This window comes from Aphelocoma coerulescens, chromosome 14, assembly GCF_041296385.1.
Source record: "Aphelocoma coerulescens isolate FSJ_1873_10779 chromosome 14, UR_Acoe_1.0, whole genome shotgun sequence".
Lineage (NCBI taxonomy): Eukaryota > Metazoa > Chordata > Aves > Passeriformes > Corvidae > Aphelocoma > Aphelocoma coerulescens.
Genome location: NC_091028.1, coordinates 2,164,444 through 2,189,694, shown reverse-complemented (window position 1 = coordinate 2,189,694; position 25,251 = coordinate 2,164,444). Strand labels below are relative to the sequence as shown.

General features: G+C 58.9%; 2 protein-coding genes across 3 annotated transcripts; one reads left to right on the top strand and one right to left on the bottom strand.

Annotated features, from left to right (window-relative positions):
- Positions 1 to 2,069: 2,069 nt before the first annotated feature.
- On the top strand, positions 2,070 to 4,702 carry ANTKMT (adenine nucleotide translocase lysine methyltransferase). Of its 2 annotated transcripts, XM_069029883.1 has the most exons (5): positions 2,070 to 2,258; positions 2,337 to 2,441; positions 2,991 to 3,131; positions 3,613 to 3,663; positions 4,210 to 4,702. In XM_069029883.1, exons 1-5 carry the CDS (start codon positions 2,076 to 2,078, stop codon positions 4,396 to 4,398), a joined length of 669 nt encoding a protein of 222 aa, XP_068885984.1. In that variant the 5' UTR covers positions 2,070 to 2,075; the 3' UTR covers positions 4,399 to 4,702. The 2 variants fall into 2 exon arrangements, with proteins under 2 accessions (XP_068885984.1, XP_068885983.1); XM_069029882.1 differs by lacking the exon at positions 2,991 to 3,131 and having other exon boundaries at positions 2,074 to 2,258.
- Positions 4,703 to 5,502: 800 nt separating this feature from the next.
- On the bottom strand, positions 5,503 to 20,238 carry CCDC78 (coiled-coil domain containing 78). The gene is made up of 14 exons (XM_069029867.1): positions 20,167 to 20,238; positions 19,906 to 19,992; positions 19,501 to 19,680; positions 14,514 to 14,657; positions 14,381 to 14,431; positions 13,629 to 13,717; positions 12,824 to 12,902; positions 12,262 to 12,387; positions 11,350 to 11,561; positions 10,642 to 10,813; positions 9,657 to 9,700; positions 7,965 to 8,031; positions 6,549 to 6,649; positions 5,503 to 5,593 (listed from the first exon to the last, which is right to left on the bottom strand). Exons 1-14 carry the CDS (start codon positions 20,236 to 20,238, stop codon positions 5,503 to 5,505), a joined length of 1,515 nt encoding a protein of 504 aa, XP_068885968.1.
- Between the last annotated feature and the right edge of the window lie 5,013 nt (positions 20,239 to 25,251).

The window sequence follows — 25,251 nt, the reverse complement described above, 5'->3', positions numbered from 1 at the left end:
CCAACAGCCCCACACGGGTGTGCACAGCCCCCCAACAGCCCCCCAACAGCCCCACACAGGTGTGCACAGCCCCCCAACAGCCCCACACGGGTGTGCACAGCCCACAGCCCCACGCACAGCTGTGCACAGCTGGTCACAACTGCGCCCCACCGTGCACAACCACACACATAACTGTGCACAACCACCCCCAGCTTTACTTGTGCCTGTCCTTGCACCAGCACAGCCACACACAGCTGCACAAAACCGGGCACAGCCGTGCACAACCACACACAGCTGCGCACAGCTGCACTAACCACACACGAATCCATGCAGGACCATGCACGACTGCACACAACCGTTCACAGCCCTCCTCACCTGCACACAGCCACACACAGGTGCACAAAACCGTGCACAGCCACAGCTTGCACACACATAACCCTGCACTACTGCACAGCCACTCACAGCTGCACAAACCTGGGCAGTCACACACAGCCGTGCACGACTGCACACACACAGCCCCTCCCAGCCCTGCACAACCGCACACAAACACTCGCAGCTCCACACAGCCGTGTCCATCTGTGCACAGCCGTGCACGGCCACACGCAGCCGTGACAACCCTGTGCACAGCCCTGCACAAGCACACAGAACTGTGTGTAGCAGCACACAGACACACACAACCACGCACAACCACTAGTCACACCTGCACACCACCACGCTCAGTCACGCACAGCCGCACGAGGCCGCGCACAACCGCAGAGCCACGCACAAGCGCACACAGGGCTGCGGTCACTCACAGCCTCCCCCAGCTGTGCTCCTGCAGGCACACTGTGCACAGCACACACAGCTGCTCCCAGGCACACACAGGCGCGCACGCACAGCAGCACACCGCTGCTCACAACAGCCGTGCACACACACACACACACGGAGCAGCGCACGGCCATTCACCACGATTCACAGCTTCGCACGGCCGCCTTTACACAGCTGTGCAGAACTGCGCCCGAGCAACCACAGCTCTGCACACACACACACAGCTGGGATCACACACACACAGATGCACACACAGAGCTGTGCACACACAGCTGGGATCTCACACACACATAGAGCTGTGATCATACACACATACACACACACACAGCTGGGATCACACAGAGCTGTGCACACACACACAGAGCTGGGATCACACACACACAGCTGTGCACACACACAGAGCTGGGATCACACACACACAGAGCTGTGCACACCCGCACACAGAGCTGGGATCACACACACAGAGCTGTGCTCACACACACAGAGCTGGGATCACACACACAGAGCTGTGCTCACACACACAGAGCTGGGATCGCGCACACACACACAGAGCTGGGATCACACACACGGATGCACACACAGAGCTGTGCACACACAGCTGGGATCTCACACACACATAGAGCTGTGATCATACACACATACACACACACACAGCTGGGATCACACAGAGCTGTGCACACCCGCACACAGCTGTGCACACACACACACAGAGCTGTGCTCACACACACGAGCTGGGATCACACACACACAGCTGTGCACACACACACACAGAGCTGTGCTCACACACACACAGCTGTGCACACAAACACACACACAGAGCTGTGCACACCCGCACACACAGCTGTGCACACACACACACAGAGCTGTGCACACACACACACACAGAGCTGTGCACACACACACGAGCTGGGATCACACACACACACAGCTGTGCACACACACACACAGAGCTGTGCACACACACACGAGCTGGGATCACACACACACAGCTGTGCACACACACACACACAGAGCTGTGCACACCCGCACACAACCCCGCACGGCTGTGCCGCCCCGTGCTCCCCACGGGCGCTGCCGCCCCGCAGACGCAGCCCCGGGGGCGGGGGCAGCGCGGATCCCCGGAGCCGTGTCCGTCCCGTGCCGGAGCCGTGTCCTTCCCGTTCCCCCCGGCCCCGTGTCCCCGTGCCAGAGCAGTGCCCTCCCCGCCCTCCCCAGCCGCGTCCCCCGCTGCCCCGGAGCCGCTCCCGGCGGAAGGCGCCCGGCCGGGCTCCCCTCCCCTTCCGGCGGCCATGGAGCCGTGCTGGGAGCCGGGCGAGCCGGGGGAGCCGGGGGAGCCGGGCTGGGCACGGCCCGGGGGCGCGCTGGGCGGCCGGGGACTGCTGGCACTGGCCGTGGCCAGCGGGGCGGCCGCATGGGCCACCTGGGCCGTGCTGCTGATGCCCGGCTTCCGCCGCGTCCCCCTGCGCCTGCAGGTACCCCGACATCCCCCAGAGCCGTCCATCCCCGACCCCCGCACCCTGACCCCCCCCTGACCCCCCTGTGCCCCCTAGGTGCCCTACCAGCCCTCCAGCCCCCGGCAAGTGGCCAACGCCCTGGCACTGCTGCGGGGGCGCGCCGGGAAGACCGTGGATCTGGGATCCGGAGATGGACGGCTCGTAAGGGCTGGGTCCTGGGGGGGTTTGGGGTGTCCAGGGTGGGCGAAGGGCAGCGAGGGGGGCAGCGCGCACGGGGAGGGCGGAGGGGAGACCCCCACCCGGCTGCTGCCTGGCTTCTGGCTGTGCTTCTGGGTGGCCCTCCTGGCTATGGTCCAGAACCATCCTAGGTGGTCTCAGAGGGTCTTAGATGGTCTTAGACAGCTCTAGGTGGCTCTAGATAGTCCTAGGTGTCCCTAGATGGTCCTAAATGGTCCTAGGTAGTCCTAGGTGACCCTCTAAACAGCCCCAGGTGGTTCTAAGCAGTCCTAGGTGGTCCAGGGTGGCTCTAGATGGTCATAGGTGGTCTTTGACAGCCCTAAAAGACATCACATGCAGGGAGCAAGGTGGGAATGAGGGCTCTGAGTGGTGCTGAGCACCGAGGTCACCCTGCCCGGGAGCCAGCAGGATGGGTTGAGTGGAGCTGGGCAACAGCCCCTGCCCACCCAAATCCTCCCCCAGACCCAGCACTGAGATGGTTTGAGTTCCAGCCCTCCCTGTCTCCCTCTCCAGGTGCTCGAGGCTCACAGGCAGGGGCTGAGGCCAGCCCTGGGCTATGAGCTCAACCCCTGGCTGCTGTGTCTGGCCAACTACCGTGCCTGGAAGGCCGGGTACCATGGGAAGGTCTCCTTCATGAAGAAGGATCTGTGGAAGGTAACAGCATCCTGAGGGTCTGGATGCGCTCAGGGCAGGGCCAGAGCTCGGTTTGCATCTCCAGGATGGATTTGCTGATGGCTGCTTGATCCTTCCCCATCCCACGCTGCTCCTGGGAGGTGGAAAATTATCCTTCTTTCCAGGGGAACCCCAGCTGGGACAGCCAGTTCTGCTGCTTGGAGCAGCTCTGAGGAGAGGTCTGGGTGCTGCTGACAGGGTCACCTGCAGTGATGAGCTTCTCAGGCTGACAGAAGGTATTTGCAGCCTGACCAGAGAGAATCCATCAGGGAATGTGGTTCTAGGATGGTGCTGGAGGCAGGTGTTTTCCAAGAGGTGCCACTTTCACACTCACACTTCCTCATCCCGCAAGTTTTGGGGCATCTTTGCTCCCTCCAAGGTTCCAAAGATCACCCACAAGGCTCAAACAGTTGTTCCTGCTCTGCCTGTTGCTCCTGTGATTCTCCTTTTCCTTCTGTTTAAGGTGAATCTTTCCGACTGCCACAACGTGATTGTGTTCCTGGCCCCCAGCGTGGTGAGTCAGTCCCTCACACCCCGACTGGTTCTGGGCCAGCTCAATGGGGATTTTCTTGGGAAAAAAAGGGGATCTGGGATGGAATAAGGCCAAGTGGGCATCGCTGTGGGTGAGTGCTTTGGTGCTGCACAGCATTTGGATTTACAGAATCATGGAATCATTTAGGTTGGAAAACCCCTCTGAGATGGAGTCCCACCATTCCCCCAGCACTGCCAAGGCCACCACTCACCCCAAATGCTACATCCATGTCTGTTAAATCCCTGCAGGGGTGGTGACTCCAGCACTGCCCTGAGCAGCTGTGCCAGTGCCTGACCACCCTTCCCATGAAGGAATTTCCCCATTTTCCAACCTAAACCTCCCCTGGTGCAACTTGAGGCTGTTTCCTCTTGTCCTGCTGCTCATCTCTTGCTCCAAGTCCCAGCCTTACACAGGGCCAGTACCAGCTTTGGTTGATGCCCCAGAAGCTGCCCCGTGGTCCCTGGTGGCACTGCCACTGTGTGACCATGTCCTAAGGCTGCCTGTCCCTGGCTGTGTCTCTCTCCCCAGAAACCTCCCTTGGCCACCAAGCTCCTGGCAGAACTGCCTGACGACGCCCGAGTGGTGGCTGGACGCTTCCCCTTCCCCTCCTGGACCCCCAGCAGCACCCTGGGGCAGGGGCTGGAGCAGGTCTGGGCCTACGACATGAAGGAGGTGCGGAGAGAAGTGCAGGGCAGCGCCCAGGGAAGCCGGATCTGACCCCAGCCTCGTTAAGCCCGGTTTAACACCAGCCTCATTAAGCCTGGCATTGAGGGTCAGAGCCTGTCCAGCCGTTGGCTCAGCTCAGGACAGCAGTGCTTGGCCAGCATTTGTCCTGGGGCCTTGCAGGGTGGCAGTCTTGCATTTTTCCAAAGAGTTTGAGCAAAGCAAGGGAGGAGAGAATGAGACCTAGAAATCCTGGGGTTAACACAGGATTTAAGGGATAAAGCTCCAGTGCCTCTTTCTGGACGATTGCTACTTTATTTCTATTTAATTTTTAAAAATAAAGGTTTGGTTGATTGTTCCTCTGAGGTTTTTGCTTTGTCTTTGAGCTGCTGGACTTGGAGCAGCTGCTGCTCCTGGACTCGGGCTTTGCTCTGCCATTTCCAGCTCACCCCGTGAAGGATCAGTTAGGCCCTGCTTGTCCATATAATATTCCATTTTCCACTCAAACACAGAGGAAAATGGGGTTTTCCCACCACAGAGTCACAGAATCATGGAATGGGTTGGGTGGGAAGGGACCTTAAATCTCATCCAGTTCCACCCCCTGCCATGGGCAGGGACACCTTCCACTAGCCCAGGCTGCTCCAAGCCCCGTCCAACCTGGCCTTGGACACTTGCAGGGATCCAGGGGCAGCCACAGCTTCTCTGGGCAACCTTTCATCACCCTCCCAGTAAAAGAGCAGCTCATTCCTTTGTCCAGCCCCAGAATGAATCCTGGCCTGAGCCAGCCTTGGCTCTGTCTCACAGGAGCCGCGAGGGGAGCAAGGCAGGAGCAGCCCTTGGTCCAGGTCCAGCTCTCATCCAGGAAAAACATTACAGCCAGAGCAGGAACCTGTCCCTGCAGCCCAGCAGTAAAGAGCTGCCTGGAAAGCTGACCCCATGTCCGAGGCGTGCTCAGGGAGGAGCAGAATTCCCGTGGGTGGCCGGGGACAGACGAGACGCAGTTGTCTTGTCTCATTTGAGTCCTGTGAGCTTGAGACCAGGAGCACCCACGTGGGTTCCCTCGCTGTTCCCAGCTCCCAGCCCGGGCAGGATCCTTGCCTGGCAGTCCATAAAACGCAGACCTGCCTTGGGATGCTGGTGTTCCCGAGGCTGGGGCTGCTATGGCTGGTGCCTGGCGGTCCTGGCACGGGGCGCTCGGGGCACCTCGCTGCTCTCAGCGTTCCGCAGCCGGAGGATCTCCTGCTTGTACCTGCAGTGGGAGTGGCACTGTCACCGCCTGGTACTCACGGTCCCCAGGCCATGAGCCATGCCTAGGGCTGAGCCCGGCTTGTCGATCCCACAGCCTGTCCTGAGGAAAAGGTGTTGATGGGCTCTGCCAGGTACGGGCAGAGCCTGACCCGAGCTCACGGCTGGGGCAGGTGGATCGTGCTCTGACACTGCTTGTGTCCTCTCCCTTCCTTGCCCTTCCCAGCTGTGCTCCCTGCTCCAGAGCAGGATGAGCCACGGAGAAGGGAACACAGATCAGGGGCTGCTGGAGGACTTAGATTAGAACCTGTGAAAAAGAGAACTCTAAAGGTTTTAGGCTTTAGATTAGGTTTTAGGTTTTAGGTTCCTGTGAAGGCTCCAGGGAGACCTTAGACCCCCTTCCAGGGCCTAAAAGGGCTCCAAGAGAGTAGGAGAGGGACTTGTGACAATGGCATAAAGTGACAGGGCATGGGGAATGGCTTCCCATTGCCAGAGGGCAGGGATGGATGGGATATGGGGAAGGAATTGTTCCCTGTGAGGGTGGGGAGGCCCTGGCACAGGGTGCCCAGAGAAGCTGTGGCTGCCCCTGGATCCCTGGAAGTGTCCAAGGCCAGGTTGGACATTGGGGCTTGGATCAGCCTGGGCTAGTGGAAGGTGTCCCTGGCCATGGCAGGGGAATTAGGTGAACATTTATGCCCCTTCCCACCCAATCCATTCCTTGATTCTGATTCCTCCCAGGGACAGGTGAGCACGCAGGGAAGGACGCCTGTGGCAGGGCATGTCTGTCCTGCTGCCCTGTAGGACAAGAGGTAGTGACAGCTGCCTGCACAGCTGGAGGAGCAGTGGGACATTGGCTGTGCTGGCAGCACCGTGCCAGGGTCAGCAGCGGGCACGGGGATGTCGCTGGCACCGAGCCTGGGAGAGGAAGCGGGAGCACGAGGGGGGATCCCTCAGCTCACCTGGCAAGGTGCTGATCTATGTACTCCTGCAGCTCCGACACCTGCTCCTCTGCCACCACAGCCCGGGTCAGCAGCTGGCTCCTCTCCTGCTCCAGATCCTTCTGGAGGGGCAAAGAAACATGGAAAAAACATGGGGAAAAAGCGGGATCTGTGAGATGGGAGTGATTGCTCAGCCCCTCTCTGCTGGGTGAGTCCGACCTTCTGACCATGTCCCCACCACTCCGACCTCTCAGCCACGACACCTCCCTTCCTTTGGCCACAGAGATACACCCAGTGCAGCTGTTCAGCTTGACACCCCCAGGAATGGTGGAGCACCTCCTCAGGCTGCTCTGGACAGGGAAAGCCACGACATGGGAGCGAATATCCCTGCACCCAGCAGGAACTAGACTGGGGAGCTGACTCAGATTCAGCCTAGGCTTGAACCAGGTCAAATAGAATTAAAGAATCTTGGAATTGTGTGGGTTGGAAAAGCCCACTGGAATCCAGGTGTTAACCCAGCACTGCCAAGGCCACCACTGACCCATGCCCCAAGTGCCACACCCACACACCTTTTCAGTCCCTCCAGGGATGGTGACTCCACCACTGCCCTGGGCAGCTGTGCCAGTGCCTGACCACCCTTCCCATGAAGGAATTTCCCCAATATCCAACCTAAACCTCCCCTGGCACAGCCTGAGGCCGTTCTCTCTCCTCCTGTCCCTGTTCCCTGGGAGCAGAGCCTGACTCCCCCGGCTGCCCCCTCCTGTCAGGGACTTGTGCAGAGCCACAAGGTCCCCCCTGAGCCTCCTTTGCTCCAGGCTGAGCCCCTTTCCCAGCTCCCTCAGCTGCTCCTGGGGCTCCAGCCCCTTCCCAGCTCTGTTCCCTTCCCTGGACATGCTCCAGCCCCTCAATGTCCTTCCTGTCATGATGGGCCCAAAGGTGCCCCCGGGACTGGAGGTGTCCCAGCAGTGCCAGCACAGGGGGACAATCAGCCCCAGTTTGTAACAGAGATGCCAGAAGGCTGTTCTGAAATGCAGGCAGGAGTGATTAGCGGCTGCTCTGCTTCCTTTGGTAGCAGGGACAGAGGAGCCTTGAGACACCTCCAGCTGGGACCTGCCAGCATCGCTTGGAGGGCTGAGGCCAAAGCCACAGCAAGGCTCCATGGAAAGTGATCCCAGGGAATGGGCGCAGCCCCGAGGCTGCCAGAGCTCCAGGAGCGTTTGGACAGCGCTGCCAGGGATGCCCAGGGCGGGGTTGGTGGGGTGTCTGTGCAGGGCCAGGAGCTGGGCTCGATGATCCCGGTGGGTCCCTTCCCACTCAGGATGTTCTGTGACTCTACTGAAGTCTCCCCGCTCCAGCCTGGAGCAGCGTGCCAGCCCTGTCTCTGCCACGTGGGCGAGGGATGAGCTCTGACTCCCGTGGGCTGTTCCAGGCCTTTACCTGGGTGTTGTGTGCGAATTCCCGGAGCTGCTTCCTGACCTCTGCCCAGCCCTCCTCATCCAGCTGCCTGGGACAGAAGAGCTCGTTTGGATCATGCCCAGACATCACATCCAGCCCCTCCACAGATCCCACAGCCCCACACAACTGGTGCCCATCCCACCACGATCCCCAGCACTGGAACCTTTCCTCTCCCAGTGCCCAAACTTCCCCAGGGTGTGCGGCACCACGGGGGACTCCCAGCCCTTCTGCCAGCCTGGGACTCCCCACCCACAACCTGGGGCTGTCCCAAACAACATCCATGCAGAAAGAGTCCTGAACCTGCCGCTGCGGGGCTGGATTTGATGGCGACAGGGAGCCATCAGTGCCAAAGGCTGGCACTGCCCCTGTTTGGAGCAGGGACCGTCCGTTCTGGTCAGCGAGCATGAGAGGTGAGCTGTCTGCACAGCCCGGCGTGGGAAAGCCCTTCCCAGCCCGTCCCAGCCTCCGGGAGGAAAATACAGGTCACATCTGAGGCTCGGGAATTCGGGCTGTGTGAAGGCAGGAATGCATTGTGCTCCCTCCAGTTCCCTCCTCTGGCCGCAGCTTCCCGGCGCGGGGAGATCCCGGCTGGGATTTCGTGGGAGCAAGAGGAGAAGGGAACAATAAGCAGGGAATTGGTGCAGCTGGTAAACCCCCCCAGCAGGGGAGGTGGAAGGAGCTGGGCTTGAAGGTCCCTCGCAGCCCAAGCGGTTCTCTGCTAAAGGCAAGAAGCAGCGGGAATTGGAGCTGGAGTGCTGCGGGAACACCGGGATTCCTGTCTCTAGCTGGAGGAACAAGGCAGCAGCACGGATTAACCCATCAGTGTTTGAAGTGTGTGGGGTCTCTCGGCAGTTAAAAGAAACCCCAAAAGATGAGATGCATCACTGAAATTCATCTTCTGGGCTTTCCATGCCTTGCTCTGCCCAAATCACTGCATTTACTCATGGACCATTGCTATTTTCGGTGTGGAAAACGTGGCTGGGGCTGGTTGAGGCTCAAGCTTGTGCCGAGACAGCCCTCCAGAGCCCAGGGGCTTTGGCACTGACCCACTCCTCAGTGCTGGCATCCAGCTAATGGAATATTTGACATGTTTTCTAGGTGACCATGTCTCTTAAAAGGCTGAAAAACCCCAGCTCAGGTTTCTCCTGTGCTTCGTTCCAGCCCTCCACAGCTATAGTTGGTTGAGTTTTAGCAGGATAATGGAGCAGGGGGAAGAGACCCATCAAAATTTAGCAACTCCAGGGCTTGTTGGGAAGCCAGGGAGGCACCAGCACAGCAGCACCAAAGGGTTCCAGCCCAACTCCCGCACTGGGAAGGAGGAAAAGCAGGACCATGCCAAACTGGTGGTGTCTCACAGGCCTTTCTCAGGTTGTGATCCACCAAAGCACTTGGGCATCTGCTTAACTTTGGTTTTTAAAGAGGTCAGTGGGGCTAAAAACATGATTAAATCAAATATGTGCTTAAGAGCTTTCTTGGATCAAGGCCCAGTGCCCAGCTCTCTTCCCGCAGGAAGCGCTGTGCCGAGGGGACAGCTGCCTCTCCTTCCCACAGCAGGCCCCAGCAGCTCCCTCTCCCTGCTTACTGCTGCCTCCAACCAGGCAAAAAAGATCCCTCAATCCACACATTCGTGAGAACTGGGAATGACAGAGATCCCAAGAAAGAAACAGCACTCACTGCTCCCGAGGCACTGGAAGGGCAGAGGCTTCTTTCAGGCTTTTCTGGAGGTAAAGGAAGAAGAGAATTCCTGTGAACCCATTGCAGTCCCAGATCCTGCTGCTTTCAGAGAAATCATGTCAGGGAATGGGTTAGGCTGGAAGGGACCTTAAGGATGATCCCATCCCACCCCTGCCATGGGCAGGGACACCTTCCCCTATCCCAGGCTGCTCCAAGCCCCAATGTCTAACCTGGCCTTGGACACTGCCAGGGATCCAGGGGCAGCCACAGCTGCTCTGGGCACCCTGTGCCAGGGCCTGCCCACCCTCCCAGGGAACAATTCCTTCCTTACATCCAGCCTAAATCTCTCCTCTTTTGGTTTAAATCCATTCTCTTTGTCCTGTCACTACCTGCACATGTAAGAAGACATTCTCCCTCTTTTCTCTAAGGCCCCTTGGAAGTGGCCCAAGATATCCCAGCGCTCCCACAGCCACCAGTGCCATGGCAAGGAAACGATGGGCTGTACAGTCTGAAGGTTTTAGGTCTCCCATCCTCTGAATTGTTAAATAAATGCATCCTGTGCAAATCAAGAGCCACACTGCCCAGTGGGAGGACATTTCCCAATCCCTGCAAGTGTCCAAGGCCAGGCTGGACGGGGCTTGGAGCAACCTGGGATAGTGGAAGGTGTCCCTGCCCATGGCAGGGGGTGGGATGGGATGAGCTTGAAGGCCCCTTCCAACCCAAATCTCTCCATGATTCCATGATTTTGTGACAAAGAGATGACTGTTGTGCTGCCTGCCTGTGCCACGGGCACAGCAAACCCTCAGGGAGAGGGTGGATGTGGCACTTGGGGACGTGGTTCAGTGGTGGCCTCAGCAGTGCTGGGGGAAAGGTTGGACTCGACGATCTGAGAGGGCTTTGCCAACCTAACCAACCCTAGAAATGCCTCAGGAAGGGGCTGAATCTACAGCTCACAAACTCTTCCCACCAAGCCCCAGCTCCCCACCTTCTGCAGCTCCTGGAGCTGCATCTCCAGCTTTGCCTTCTCCTCCCGCAGCCGATTCAGCTCCCGGGAGCTGTTTGTCAGCAGCTCTGGGTCCGTGATGGAGAAGTGGAGCTCAGCAGGGCCACAATCCACGGCACTGCTCCCCAGGGAGCGGATCTGCTCCCGCTGCAGCCTGTAACGAGCCACAGGGGTCAGGCCCTGTTTTGGGTGACATCACTGAGCAGTTCTGCTGCTCCTGAAGGAGCCACTCACTGGGACCTGCTGGTTCTGGCCACCTGCGAAGGACAAGTGGGAGACTTTCTGAGGGGAGCTTGTCCTAGAGCTATTTGTGGCTTTTATACCACAAGTATTTCTGCTGCTTCCCACAGCCCAAGCTGCCGAGAGAGCTGAGAGCACTGCAGGGACGGGCTGGGAGGTGGAGCTATTTGTGGTACCTCTGCATTTCCACACCATGCACCGTGGGATCCATCTCTCACCCTGCATTTTAAGTGGGAGGAACATATGTGCAGAGCAGCTCCATGGGGTCCAGAGCACCCTGATGTGCAGCTGGAGGCAGCGTGATCCTGCATTGCCGGGAGCAGGGAGATAAATGTGCTTTCCAGATCCTCTCCTCCACCTGGGAGCTGTGTTTGCCTCTTTCTAGGGCAGAGGGTGGGAGCTACGGGGCTTTTCCACTTGGTCCTGAGGGAGGAGGTGGCTGAGATTTACCCATAGGCAATCAGCAGGTTCTCGTGCTTCTTGGCCAAGTCCTTCATGCGTTTCTTGTACCCACGTGCTGCCCTCGCCAGCTGCTCCTCCCGGGACTTGTAGGAAGCCCGGATATCCCTGAGCATGCTGTCCACAAAGTGCTTCATGGCAGCCTGGCCAGCCGGGACCTTGTCATGTCCTGTCACGCTGCTGGGTTTGCTGTCCATGTAGTTCTGTAAATGCACAGAGAGGGGAATCCAGGGGGAACAGCTTCCCACTGCCAGAGGGCAGGGTTGGATGGGATATTGGGAAGGAATTGTTCCCTGGGAAGGTGGGGAGAAGCTGTGGCTGCCCCTGGATCCCTGGAAGTGTCCAGGGCCAGGTTGGACGGGGCTTGGAGCAGCCTGGGATAGGGGAAGGTGTCCCTGCCCATGGCAGGAGAACTGGATGATCTATTCTGTGATTCTATGCCAGCTCCCCTCTGCACACAGATTTCCTGTATGGCCACACAAAATTATCTGTGAGCTTCTGCTGGGACTTTCCTGGTCAGATTACAGGGATTAAAAGACCCCTTTCTTTACTTATTTATTGGCAGCAGCCTACAAGAGGAGGGTGCCAGCATGAAGAGACCTGAGGGAACAGCTGGAGCTGTGCCAGGGGAGGTTTAGGCTGCATTTTAGGAAATGACTCTTCCCTCAGAGGGTGCTGGGCACTGCCCAGGCTCCCCAGGGAATGGGCACGGCCCCGAGGCTGCCAGAGCTCCAGGAGCGTTTGGACAGCGCTGCCAGGGATGCCCAGGGTGGGGTTGTTGGGGTGTCTGTGCAGGGCCAGGAGCTGGATCCATGATCCTTGTAGGTCCTTTCCAGCTCAGGATATTCCATGGTTCTGTGACACCTCCCCAGGCCAGGAGAGCTCCGAGCTGGGGGTACCCACCGCCACATCCCTGATGTACTGCGCCAGCCGGGAGCGATATTCCTCGTTCAGCTCCTTCAGCCGGAGCTGCAGCCGGGAGTTCTCTGCCTCCACCTCCTGGAGCTGCCTCTGGGACGTGAGCAGCACCTGGCACAGCAAACAAAAACCCTGCTGCCCTGGTCCTCTGGCCAAGGAGGGGGGAGCTGAGAAGCTCCATAAGAGCCCGGGGTCTTCATTTCCAGATATTTGGCTTCTCTAGAGCTGGGAAGGGCCTGGATTTTCAGAGGAACCCACTGGAAATGTTTATAATCCCTATTCCCCTGCTACCTTCTGTCATTTACCACCCCCCACCCCAGCGATTCCACCAACTCTTGCTGAAAACCAGCGAACAAAATTCCTCCCACTACCTTTGCAAGCAGCACTTCCACCACGTGCAGGGGGAAACTGCACGGGGAGAACCTCAGTGTGACGAGCTCCCTGGAGAGGGAGAGGTGTTGGAGCACCTGGATTCAAGGCATCCCAGCCCTGCCAGCTCGGGAGGAGCACACGGCAGCCCCATGAGGTGAGGGAAGCCCGTCCTCACCGCTGACTGCTCCGCCAGCCGGTGCCGGCTGTCCCCGATCGCTCCCTTCGCCTCCTGCAGCTCCTTCCCCAGCGCCAGCCTGGACACACAGGAAGAAGCTGGGTTTATTTTAACCCCCCAAACTCCTTCTCCATCCCTGCAAGTGTTCAAGGCCAGTTTGGAAGGGGCTTGGAACAACCTGGGATAGTGGAAGGTGTCCCTGTCCGTGGCAGGGGGTGGGGTGGGATGAACTTTAAGGTCCCTTCCAACCCAAACATTCCGGGATTCTGTGATTCTCCACAGGTCCAACACAGCCAGCTTTGGGAAGAAAGTTGCTTTGGCATGACAGAAATCTCCCAGCAGCAGCTGCCAGCCCCCAAATGTGGGTCAAACAGTGCCACAAAATCTCTCACTGCTAAAGGTGAACACCCTCCACAGCTCAGAGGGTCGAGTCCTGTAGTGTCCCTGCTGGGGCAGCCTTTCCTGGGACATCAACCCCATCCCAAGGTGATGGAAAACCCACTGTGGGGGTAAGGGCTGGGCTGGATTCATCTCTGGGCTGTCACCCGTTTGCTGTGTGTCACAGAGGATTTTCAAAGTGTCCCTAAACACCACCAACTTTAACCTGACAGCTGACTCTCTGAAGAGCCTTGGAAACATCAGGTTTTCCTTCCAGGCCTCACTTCTTCCAAGGGTGGATTGTCATTCCCTCCCTGTACTCCCCCAAAGGCAGGCTGCCTCCACCTCTGCTCCTGTGGATCAAATCCAGCTGCAACAAGTCCCACAAACACCTGGCCCAGCAGAGGGACGTGCCCCCAACACTCACACTCGCTCCTCCAGCTTCTGCTGCTGCTCATCGTGGGCTTTCTTCAGTTTCTCAAGCTCCACTTTTGTGTGATCCTGGTTTCCAAGCAACTGAGGGACACAAGGAGAGGAAGATGAGGCAGAAGGCTGAGTGAAGAGAGGACAACGTGAGGAGAACCTCGAGCCGAGCGCTCGTCCAGCTGAGCAGGGACATGCTGAGGGAAGGGCTGGTTTAACTGGGAGGGACTGGTGCCCTCTCGTACGGCAGGAATGGTGTCTGGTGTGCAGCCAGGGCACGTGGAGGTGCACACGTGTGGCTCTCCCGAGGGAAATGCTCACGTTGAGAGTCAGATTCCCAGCAGGAGCCGGTGGCGGAGCCCAAGCTGGTTTCGCAGGGGCTGCAGATGGGGAGGAGGCAGGGACCATCTCTGCGCTCTCAGTTTTGGGTGCTTCATCACCCCCAGCCTTCTCAAGTGCGAGAAAGAAGGAAAAAAAAGTGTCCTCTGCACTTGTTGGCTTCTACACTCCTGTCTGTGTTCCCCCTGCCGGGCACGGACCCAGGGAATCACCTCTGCCCCCCTCAGCTCTGCCTGCACATCTGGAGTTATTCCGGTCTCGTTTTGCAACTGCGGAGTTTAAAAAAAGGATTTAAAATGAATCAAGGCATCAGCTGATCCACAGAACTCAAGTTAGCACCAGGAGGTGCCAGCCACGGTTGGAATCAATCCCCCCTCTGCTTCCCAAGGATCCAGCAGCAGACCCCCACACACTCACGTTTCTTTCCAGCTCCTGCTGCTCGTGTTCAGGGACAGCTGCATCTTTGGGCTGGTTTGGGGAGAGAGAGAAGAAGGGGCCTGGTAGATCCCTGTTCTCCAAGGGGCTGGTGGAAGGGCAGAGAGTCCCTTACCTTCCCCCTCCGAGCAGAGCGGGGATGTCCTGCTGCTCTCCCTCTTCGCAGCTCGGGGGAGGATTGCTGGGCCGAGCCAGCGGGGTGGGCGCTCTCTTTGGCCAGGCTGAGCAGCTCTTGGGTCAGCTCCTCATTCCTCATCACCTGCCAGGTCAAATGAGAAGGAAAGAGCTTCTGAAATCCCCCTCTGGTCAGCACAGCTCTGCTGCTCCTGGGGTGTGCTCCAGGCAGGCACCCCCTCCCCTCCCCAAGTCGAGTTTTAATTTTAATTCTGTCTCACATGTCCAAGGATACCGGTGATTTTCTGCTTCTCATGGCAGAGCATTGCCAGGCAGCAGGGCTATTCCCACTGAATATTATCCCTCTGCACATCTCACTCTCACACTCAAATCCAGGTCCCAGTGCCAGCCATGGGCACAGCTCTGCCACCACCTCTCCAGGCCTCCAGCTCCCTCCTTGCCTCCACCCTGCACCCTCCAAGCAGCTTCCCAACACTTCAGGAACGTCTTTCCCTATGGAACAGCTTTGAACAGCACTGGGCTCCACAAAGCAAGGAGAAGTCTCCATCCCTCCATCCATCCATCCATCCATCCATCCATCCATCCATCCATCCATCCATCCATCCATCCGGGATGACATAATCCCCGTTGGCTTGGCATGCATCCCCCCAGCAGCAGCCAGCCCACAGCCCCGTGTAGGCAGCGAGATTCAAAGCGGAGCTGGTGTGAAGTGACACATTTCCAAAAGATGAAGAGGATCTGAATGAGAAAAGCTCTGTTACAGGTGATCTGGAAGGAGCACTGAGGGAATTCGTGTCTCCCAGGAGGGTTTCTGTGTAGATAACAAAGCTTTGATGGGGTTTATGACTGGGGACAAGCTTGAGTAATTGTTACCATGGCAGTGAATCGGGAGGATGGGAGGCAGAGGTCATCTGAGTCATCCGTGGAGAGAATAGCTTATCAAAAGATAGCACGGGGTGGGCTGGGGGAGAGCGAGGAGAAAGGAGGATGACAAAGAGGTGAGATATACAGCTGTGAAACCTGACAGCTCCGCAGAGACAGGCCCGCTCGTTCCCCGGCCCGCAGCGATCCATCTGCAGCTGTCAGCCCTGACAATTTGATCACAGGGGTCACAAGGACTGGTTTAGCCAAAAAAAAAAAAGAGGCAGCCCCCGGTTGGAGTTGGGTTTCGCTGCCTTCCCTGAGCTGCCGAGCCTGGCGTAGCTCCAGGGAAAACCCCGGCGTGGAACCCAAAAGCGCGTTCGGGTCCCCTCCGGGGCTGCCGCCGCAGCCGGCGCGAGCCTGGGGGACAAAAGGAGAAGGAAACGGAGAGCGAGGAGAGGTCAGAGCCTTGAAAAGGAAGAATTTACAGCGAGCCAGAAAACAGGCTCCGAGTGCCTGCCTGGCATCTCCTGCGAGGCGCTTCCCAAGGGCCGGGCAAGGCCGGCTCCTGCGGCCGGACAGACACAGCGCGATGTGTGAATCCCGCGGACAATGGAGCCGCGACAATTCAGAGGCTCCGACTGTTCCCGGACAAGGGGCCGTGAATGAGCTCGCCGAGCTGCTCCTGAGCCAAGCAGCCATGACAACATATTGGCAAGGTCACAAGTAGCACTTGTAATTGGGAATGTGTAAAAGGTTCATTGTCTCCCCCAGAAGAGCGCCGGGGAAGGGGAGGGGGCAGAACCGCAGGCTGCTTTTCCCATTTCCTTTGGGAAAGTCCGCACTGGGAAAATAATGAGCAAGAGGCCCATGTCGCGACAAGTCCCAGGCTGCCAAGTCGGAGCCTCTCTGGCTTCAGGCAGGGATTTTTGGGAGTCGGAGCCAAGAAGCTGGGGTAAATTCCTCGGCATATGGAGGACATCCAAGGAATTCACCCCTGGCTTCTGGACCCGCTTCACCACTTCTTGGAGCAACCTTGTCTGGGGGAAGGTGTCCCATGGCTGGGGGGTGGAATGAGATGGGCTTTGAAGTCCCCTTCCAATCCAGAGCATTCCATGACTCTGTGGTTCTTCAGGATGCCCAGATAGGCACAAAACTGAATCCACGTGCTTTGACTCTCCGAAACATTCCAGGATCCATGTGAAAGCAGTGTGTTATTACCACTACTGCTAAACCCATCATTTAGAGACGTCAGCTGCCTGAAAATCCAATTTTTGACAGACATATTGCACCCCCTTGGGGACAAGAAGCAGCTGAGAGTGCTGATGGCTGAACTATTCCTCCCTGAGCCTGGCAGAACCGGGAGCAGAGCGGCTCTGCCTCGTGCTCCAGCGGGACCACGGGGTGGGATCACCCCCCTGCAAGAGCTGAGTTCGCCTCCTTGTAAGAAATTCCCATTTCTCAGCTTCTGGGAGACAAATGAGCTCTCCGCAAGGCTCACTAACTCACGGATGATCATTATCCTGTGTCAGAGACCATCCAGACACACTGGACCAAAGCAGCAGCTCCGCGTCTTCCCAGCACAGCTCGGCATGGAAAACCAGGTCACTGAGCTGAGGCAGCAAAACTATCTGCTGGGGGAGGGAGGGAGGGAGTGAGGCAGGCAGGAGGGTGCCAGTCACTCCATCCAATTCAAAAAGGAGAAGCGGGAGGGGGGAGAGGGAGGGGACAGAGGAAAGGCTACTGAAGTAGCCAAAGAAAAACACAAATCTGGGTCCGAAAGCCTCTGGTTAATCATTGCTAAGCTAGCAGTCAGTCTGTCTCTTAAGGAGCCATCAGAAACTTGCTCGAATTCGGTGTTTTTATAAACTTGCCGACCTGAAAGCTGCCGGGCCCCTTCCCGCCGCCGCCCGAAATGAGAGCGGCTCCAATCCGTTCACGTGCGGGCTGCGCAAGCCAAGCAGAAAAAAAGGGAAACAAAGCGCGCAGGCAGCGCGGAGGGAGCGGCCCCGGGCAGCCCCGCCGTGACCTCCGGGCAGCGCCGTGGGGCCGCGGGGGGAGCGGGAGGGCTCTGCCCGCGGGGTGCCGGGGGAGCAGCGGGTCAGCGTGGGCACAGCCCTGTCCCAGCCCTGTCCCAGCTCTATCCCAGCCCTGTCCCAGCCCTGTCCCAGCTCTATCCCAGCCCTGTCCCAGCCCTGTCCCAGCTCTATCCCAGCTCTATCCCAGCCCTATCCCAGCCCTGTCCCAGCTCTGTCCCAGCCCTGTCCCAGCCCTGTCCCAGCTCTATCCCAGCCCTGTCCCAGCCCTTTCCCCGCCCTGTCCCAGCCCTGTCCCAGCCCTGTCCCAGCTCTATCCCAGCTCTGTCCCAGCCCTGTCCCAGCCCTGTCCCAGCCCTGTCCCAGCTCTGTCCCAGCTCTATCCCAGCCCTGTCCCAGCCCTATCCCAGCCCTGTCCCAGCCCTTTCCCAGCCCTGTCCCAGCCCTGTCCCAGCCCTGTCCCAGCTCTGTCCCAGCCCTGTCCCAGCCCTGTCCCAGCTCTGTCCCAGCTCTATCCCAGCCCTGTCCCAGCCCTGTCCCAGCTCTGTCCCAGCCCTTTCCCAGCTCTGTCCCAGCTCTATCCCAGCCCTGTCCCAGCCCTGTCCCAGCTCTATCCCAGCCCTGTCCCAGCCCTTTCCCAGCCCTGTCCCAGCCCTGTCCCAGCTCTATCCCAGCCCTGTCCCAGCTCTATCCCAGCTCTATCCCAGCCCTGTCCCAGCCCTGTCCCAGCTCTATCCCAGCCCTGTCCCAGCCCTGTCCCAGCTCTGTCCCAGCTCTATCCCAGCCCTGTCCCAGCCCTGTCCCAGCTCTGTCCCAGCCCTGTCCCAGCCCTGTCCCAGCCCTGTCCCAGCTCTATCCCAGCCCTGTCCCAGCTCTATCCCAGCTCTATCCCAGCCCTGTCCCAGCTCTATCCCAGCCCTGTCCCAGCTCTATCCCAGCCCTGTCCCAGCCCTGTCCCAGCCCTGTCCCAGCTCTATCCCAGCCCTGTCCCAGCCCTGTCCCAGCCCTGTCCCAGCCCTGTCCCAGCTCTATCCCAGCCCTGTCCCAGCCCTGTCCCAGCCCTGTCCCAGCTCTATCCCAGCCCTGTCCCAGCCCTGTCCCAGCCCTGTCCCAGCCCTGTCCCAGCTCTATCCCAGCCCTGTCCCAGCCCTGTCCCAGCTCTGTCCCAGCCCTGTCCTGGCTCTGTCCCCGCTGTGAGGGCAGGTCCCGCATGCCCTGCGAGAAGGGGGCTCTGTTACATTAAATCCTTGGAGACAGTCCCATGGCCGGGCTGTGCCGTGTCACAGCTCAGAGGCTCCGGGTCTGGACATGTCATGGTCGTCTGTGCTGGGACCCTGAACCCCCCCAGTGCCCTGGGCTGAGCCCCAGTGTGGGCAGCAGGGGAGGGGGGATTCTGTCCCTGTGCCCCCTCAGGTGAGACCCCACCTGCAGAGCTGCCCCAGCCCTGGGGCCAACAGCAGAGGGACGAGGAGCTGCTGGAGAGAGTCCAGGGGAGGCCACAGAGGTTCTCCAAGGGCTGGAGCCCCTCTGCTCTGGAGCCAGGCTGGGAGAGCTGGGGATGTTCACCTGGACAAGAGAAGGCTCCAGGGACACCTCAGAGCCCCTTGCAGGGCCTAAAGGGGCTCCAGGAGAGCTGCAGAGGGACTGGGGACAAGGGATGGAGGGACAGGACACAGGGAATGGCTTCCCAGTGCCAGAGGGCAGGGCTGGATGGGATACTGGGAAGGAATTGTTCCCTGTGAGGGTGGGGAGGCCCTGGCACAGGGTGCCCAGAGCAGCTGTGGCTGCCCCTGGATCCCTGGCAGTGTGCAAGGCCAGGTTGGATGGGGCTTGGAGCAACCTGGGACAGTGGAAGGTGTCCCTGCCTTGGCAGGGGTGGCACTGGATGGGCTTGGTGGCCTTTGAGAGGTCCCCTCAACAAGAACTTTTGTACAATTGCATGAGAAGCCTCCCTGGACCTGAGCTGAGACAGGGATGCACATCCGAAAGCCAACCAAGGTATCTGCACAGCAGGGAAATGTGAGGCAGAGCTGGGATGAGCCCTGGGATGAGCTCTGCAGCCTCTCTCACCTCCTGGTCCAGTTCTCTGCCAAGGGCCAGGTAGTTGCTTTTCAGGATGATGAACTCCTCTGCCAGCTGCTGCCGGCTGCTCTCCAGGACCCGCAGGCGCTCCCGCAAGGAATCTCGCTCCTCCGTGACCCTGGCACTGCACAGCTCCAGCTCCTGCACTCGGCTCTCCAGGGCCTGGAGCTGCACAGGGGAGGCAGCAGGATTAGATGTGGCCCAGGCCAGCAGCAAGCACAGGGAGATGATTTCATGGGAGTTCCTGGGATCTGGGGAGCTGCGGGGGGGGGAATCCAGCTCCATCTAAAGCCGGGAGAAGATGCCAAGCAAAGCAAGGTGGGTGTGTAGGAGCTGCAGAGCTGGATGGAGGTACTGGCAGGGCTGAAATGGGCTATTCCAAAACGTGGGTACCGTATTTTTCAGTTCGAAGTTCTCAGTCTCATAACGCTCCTTCATTTTGTTCGTCTCGATTTGGAGATCCACGAGGTCTTTGGAAATCTGGGAGAGAGGAAGGATTCGGTGAAGGCCGTGGATGGATTCTGAGGCCAGTGTGATGTTTGAGCACAACACATCCCCCTCTAGAGGAGGAATTTCCCCCCAGATTTTCCACTGTGGCTCTACTGGCCTCACACGGCTTCACAGCTCAGTTCTCTCCAACTCCCAAAGTTTTACCTTCAGTTTTTCCTCTTCACTGAGGACCATCCTGCCTGGAAAATCTTTCTTGGAGCCAGGCAGCTTCCCCATCTCCTCCTGGGGGTCTCCAAGGTGGTGCATCCCCTCGTTCCTGTCCTCCAGCTGCACCTGCAGGCACAGAGCAGCTCCGGCTGAGCCCTCCTCTCCCCCTGCCACCCTCCCACCACTGCTGCTGGAAGAGCTCAGCACATCCAGCATTCAAGCCAGGCTTTCCAGCTGCCATTTCTCCCCTGTAACTGGAATTTCCCTGGCAGAGCGCTGCTTCCATGACCTGGGAAGGGCTGTGGACCTTCACACCTGAATTTTCAGTCAGCGAGGCGCTCTGTCAGAGTACTCACATTCTCATTCTCTGCAACAATCCCAAGATCCATGTGCTCAGAGGCCGGGATCTCTGCACAGAGTTGGGCAGGCAGCGGCTGAGAAGCCAAGGAAGGATCCGAGGATCTCTAAGGAGCGTCTCCCTCGAGGTCCAGCGCTGTTGCTACCAACTGTGGTTACCAGAGGGTGCGGCTTCCACCTCGATTTTAAGGTGGCTCCAAATCTCACAGCCACCCTGGGAGCTGCTAGAGGGAGAGCAATGGCACTTCCCAGGAGGTTTCTGTATTCCCAGCTCAGCCCACAGCAGAGACTGGAACCAGCAGCTCAGGAGCACCCCCAGGGCAGCAATATTGCCAGTGAGGGGGTACCAGCCTTTGTCATGGACCATTCCCAAACCTGGCTGTAGGTTTGGCCTCCAGCTCCTGCGCAGGGATATTCCAGTGCTTTAGGGGGCTGACAACAAAGAGGGAGAGTGACTTTTTCCATGGTGATAGAACAAGGGGAAAGATTTCAAAGTAACAGAGGAGAAATTTAGTGAATAGAGAGCAGGGATGGATGGGATATTGGGAAGGAATTGTTCCCTGGGAGGGTGGGCAGGCCCTGGCACAGGGTGCCCAGAGAAGCTGTGGCTGCCCCTGGATCCCTGGCAGTGTCCAAGCCCAGGTTGGATGGGGCTTGGAGCAGCCTGGGACAGTGGAAGGTGTCCCTGCCTTGGCAGGGGTGGAACAAGATGGGCTTTAAGGTCCCTTCCCACCCAAACCATTCCAGGATTCCAAGGTCTGATCAACCCATTAATTAACCCACTAATCCAACCACCTGCTCCGAGACCATCCCGGAGTATCCAGTTTGCTTCCAGGCAACTTTCCCTTGATCTCTGCAGCCCTCGAACCTCCTGTGCCAATGAGCTGCCCAAAAGGTCCAGGATCTCTGAGTTCAGCCCCAGCTAAAAGACCTTTCCCAATTTATCCCTTCATATCAGAGATGCTGTGTGGAAAAACACGTTTTAAAGCAAAGCAAGCATCAAAACAAGCCTGGATTAGCCCAGACTGCTAAACCCGGACTGTGCTGGTCTGTGTGCTGCTGCTGGCTCCAAACTGGGACCTGCCAGGCTGGAATGGGACAAATCCCACAGCCCAAAGTTCTTGCAGAATCTCCAAGGTCAGAGTGAGAGTAGCAGGGAGTGCAGGGCAGAGTGGAGAAAACTTTGAAGGAAAACCTTGAAGAGGAGTAAAATCAGATGGACCGGGAGACCTTTAAAGGCCCTTTCCAACTCAAACTCTTGTGATTCTAAAATGAATTCCAGCTCTTAATCTCCTCATTTCAGGCTTATTATTGCTGCTATTTCTGTAGAGTGGGTGAGTTTAGGTAAGACTCTATCTCCCACAGAAGAAAAGCTTTGACAATATGATGTTCAAAAAAGCCCAGAGCTCTGAATAACTCCTTAGATCTGTCAGAGCTCAGGGGATGAGAGGGAGAGGGGCCATCCTGACAGAAGCCCCGTGACAAGCAGAGCTCCTCACCTGTTCCAGGCTGCCGGAGGAGACCCCAAAGCCCCTCAGGGAAGGTCCGCAGGGGCCAGACGCAGGGGCTGAGCGTTTGGGGGGGCTCAGGGGAAGGAGAAGCGAGCAAAGCGTGCAATTACGGCTTGTTTTTCTGCAAAAGAACTTAACAGACCTGAAGTAATTTTATTAAGGTAATGAAAGTGTTGATGAGAATTCACAGTCTCTTCACACCCAGCTCGGAGCCGAATTCACACCCTGCCCACGGCGCCGGGAGCTCGGGAGCCTCGGGGGGGGGGGGATTCGGGCACACGGAGGAGCTGAGCAGCAACTCCAACCCCCGAGGGGTCCCAGCCCCACATGGATACCCCAAGGATGGGCACCTCCACCCCCCGGATGCTGTCCCGGACCCTGAGACCCCGGTTTGGGGGGGGGAGCAGCCCCACCCGTCAGCTGAGGGCTCGCTGAGCCGCGGGGAGCCCGTGGCACCCGGGAGAGGGCAATTCCCGGGCGCAAACACGGCTTTGTGTCTGCGAACGCACCCGTGCCGCCACCAGGAAGGACAGCGACCGCTTTTCCCACGGGTCGGGAATACGAAGCCAATTTTGTCCTGGGCAACACCACAAAAAAGCAGATTCGGGCTGAAAAAATGAAGTTTTGGGGTGTCACTGCAGCTCGGAATCTCCAGCACCATTCCGGACTGAGCCACACAACCCCACCAGATCCAAATGCAAATCCCAGCTCTGTTCTGAGGGATTTTCACTCTTCTCGTCAGGGACCCCTTGAGCGCAGCCCCGGGAATGCAGCTTTGGGAGATGAAACCGCTCCCAAATCCAGGAGCTCCAGGGGAAGCTTTGGAGCGCGCAGCCGCCGGCCCGATCCCGCTGAGTGTTGTCAGCTCTCCTCCAGCCCTGCCAGCCCTCGGCAGGGTCACACCCCACCCTCTGCCCTCCAGGGGACCCTGTGGCCCCGCAGGGGACCCCCGAGCGGAGCAGGGGGAGCAGCCCCGCGCTCTCCGGAGCTCTCGGCAGGGCCGCACGGCGGCAGCGCAGTGACGGGCTCCATCTGGCTTCCAGCGCCAGCAAAGGGAATTCGCGTCCGCTCCCGGATCTCACAAATTCCTCCTGGGATGCCGCTGGAGTACCCTGGCACTCGGGACGCCTGAGGTGCCACAGCCCAGGGATGGGGAATCCTCTGGGCACCCGACTCCCACTGATCCACCCCAACTCATCTTCTCTTTGTGTCCAACCTAAACCCACCCTCTTCCAGTTTAAAACCATCACTCTTTCTCCTGGCTTGAGGAAAAGCTTCTGTCACTTTTCCAAGCCCTAAGGCTGCCACAAGGTCTTCTCCAGGCTGGACAGCCCCAGGTCTCCCAGGCTGGAGAGGGGAGAGGAGGAGGGAGCTGCAGAACCTCTCCCAGCTCCCCCACAAAGAACAGGAAAGGTTCTTCCAGCCCCTGACCACCTCCATGGTCCCCTCTGGGTCGGCTCTGACCCATCCAGGCCTGCCCTGGCCCAGGATCCCAGGGTGGGATGTGTGTGTGCTCCAGGGGGGCTGAGGGGGAGAATCCTCTCCCTACCCTGCTGATCACCCCTCTGGACACCCCTCTGGCGACGCAGCCCCGGAGGTGCTGGGTTTGCGGGCTGCCAGCACCCACTGCCACCCCACGTCCCCTTTGTCACCCCTGGCATCTCCAGGGGCTTCCCCGCAGGGCTGGAAGGAGGGTTGGGATGGGGCAGGCAGGGACACCCTGGCAGAAGGAGTGGGGTCATGGCCTTGTGATCACGGGCAGGAGGGAAGCCGGGGTCCCTCTGCCCCACTCTCACCCCATCGCTCCAGCCAGGCACCCCGAGGACCAGGCTGCTCCCTCCATCCAGCAGGAAGCCGATGTCCAGGTCTGCAGGGCTGACACAGAACATGGAAAATGCCTTTCCCGTCTCCCCACCCACCCTGGCACTGCCATCAGGATCAGGTAGGCAGGGTGGCTGCCTCCCTTCCCTCTGCTCACTCCCCCAGCCCAGTTCCACTCTGACAGCCACTGCTCTCCTGCCATTCCCTGCCTCCATTGCCTCCAAATTCCTACTCCCAGGGCTCCTCTTCTCCCAAACACCTCAGTGTTTGGGAATTTTCCCATCTGTGCTTCCAGCAATGGCCCTGGCCACCCTGAGTCATGTCTTGGGGACATCCTTGCCCCTCCCAGTCCAACCAGTCTGGCCAGACTGGTGTTGGTGATGCAGTTCCGCGTGGCCACGTGGGCCACCAGGGTTTGGCATCCCTGGGAGCACCTTTCCCAACTTCCCACACGGGCTCTGCAGCCGTGGCAGGGCAGCAGGTGGCACTCAGAGATGCCCGTGGGGACTTTTGCCAGTAGCTGCCACCACTCCTCAGTGCCCATCTCCTGTAGCAGGGACCAGGATGACCAGAAAGGTGGGGGGTCAGTGAGCACCAGGCAAAGCACCACTCCTGGGGCTTGGTCCCTGCTGGTGTCCCCCAGAGAGTGGCACAAGCTCTGTGGTGCTGGTGTCACCCCTCCCATCTTTATCGGGCACGTTTTTGGTCCTGAAAGAGGAGCAGGAGTGCTGGTTGCCCTGGCAACGCGAGATGCTCTCCTCCAGACAGGGACAATATTTGGCAAGATTTGCTAAAAATACTCCCTAACTCAGCTGTGACAACGCCACACGTGTCACCTCCCTGCTCCCCTCAGGGCTCATTGGGCGGGTGCTGTCCCTGCCGGTGTCCAGAGGGTCCCTGCCCGCTCCCCCTGGCTGGGTGGGGACGGAGCAGGGATGTGCCGGGGTCCCACAGCAGATGTGGCCCAGCACTGTCCCCTCCCCAGTTCAGCCAGCCCAGGGACAGAACAGGGACAGCTGGTGGCATGTCCCACCCAAAGGCACTGGGAAGCTCCCTGGGGACGGACCTGCAGGCACAGGGGGGCTGCTGGGGAAGGTAAATGATTCCTTAGAGTTTAAATAGGTTTAAAAACTACTTTTTTATGATTTTGCTGCTTTTCCTAACACCATTACAGCCTTCTCCATGGCAACCAGGGGAGGGGCTCAGACTTTGGTCCCGGCCTGGGGAGTTTATCTGCTGGAGCTGGAGCGGTGGGGGGATCAGATGGGGGGGTCCCCACATTGGCCAGGGGCACCCTGAGAAGGGGACACCCCCAAACCGAGGTCCCCATGGTGGAGCTGTGGTTCCCTGGGCAGATGGGGGGGCCTGGGGTGCAGGGACCAACACCCGCAGG

Excerpts from the sequence above, each read along its gene's own strand:
- ANTKMT (XM_069029883.1), top strand. The coding sequence starts at position 2,076 with ATGGAGCCGTGCTGGGAGCCGGGCGAGCCGGGGGAGCCGGGGGAGCCG. Across the intron at positions 2,442-2,990 it reads GATCCGGAGATGGACGGCTC|GTGCTCGAGGCTCACAGGCA; the intron begins GTAAGGGCTGGG and ends CTCCCTCTCCAG. Across the intron at positions 3,664-4,209 it reads TGTTCCTGGCCCCCAGCGTG|AAACCTCCCTTGGCCACCAA; the intron begins GTGAGTCAGTCC and ends CTCTCTCCCCAG.
- CCDC78 (XM_069029867.1), bottom strand. The coding sequence starts at position 20,238 with ATGGGGAAGCTGCCTGGCTCCAAGAAAGATTTTCCAGGCAGGATGGTC. Across the intron at positions 8,032-9,656 it reads CTTCCAGTGCCTCGGGAGCA|GCAGCTGGATGAGGAGGGCT; the intron begins GTGAGTGCTGTT and ends CTTCTGTCCCAG. Across the intron at positions 5,594-6,548 it reads ATAGATCAGCACCTTGCCAG|GTACAAGCAGGAGATCCTCC; the intron begins GTGAGCTGAGGG and ends CTCCCACTGCAG.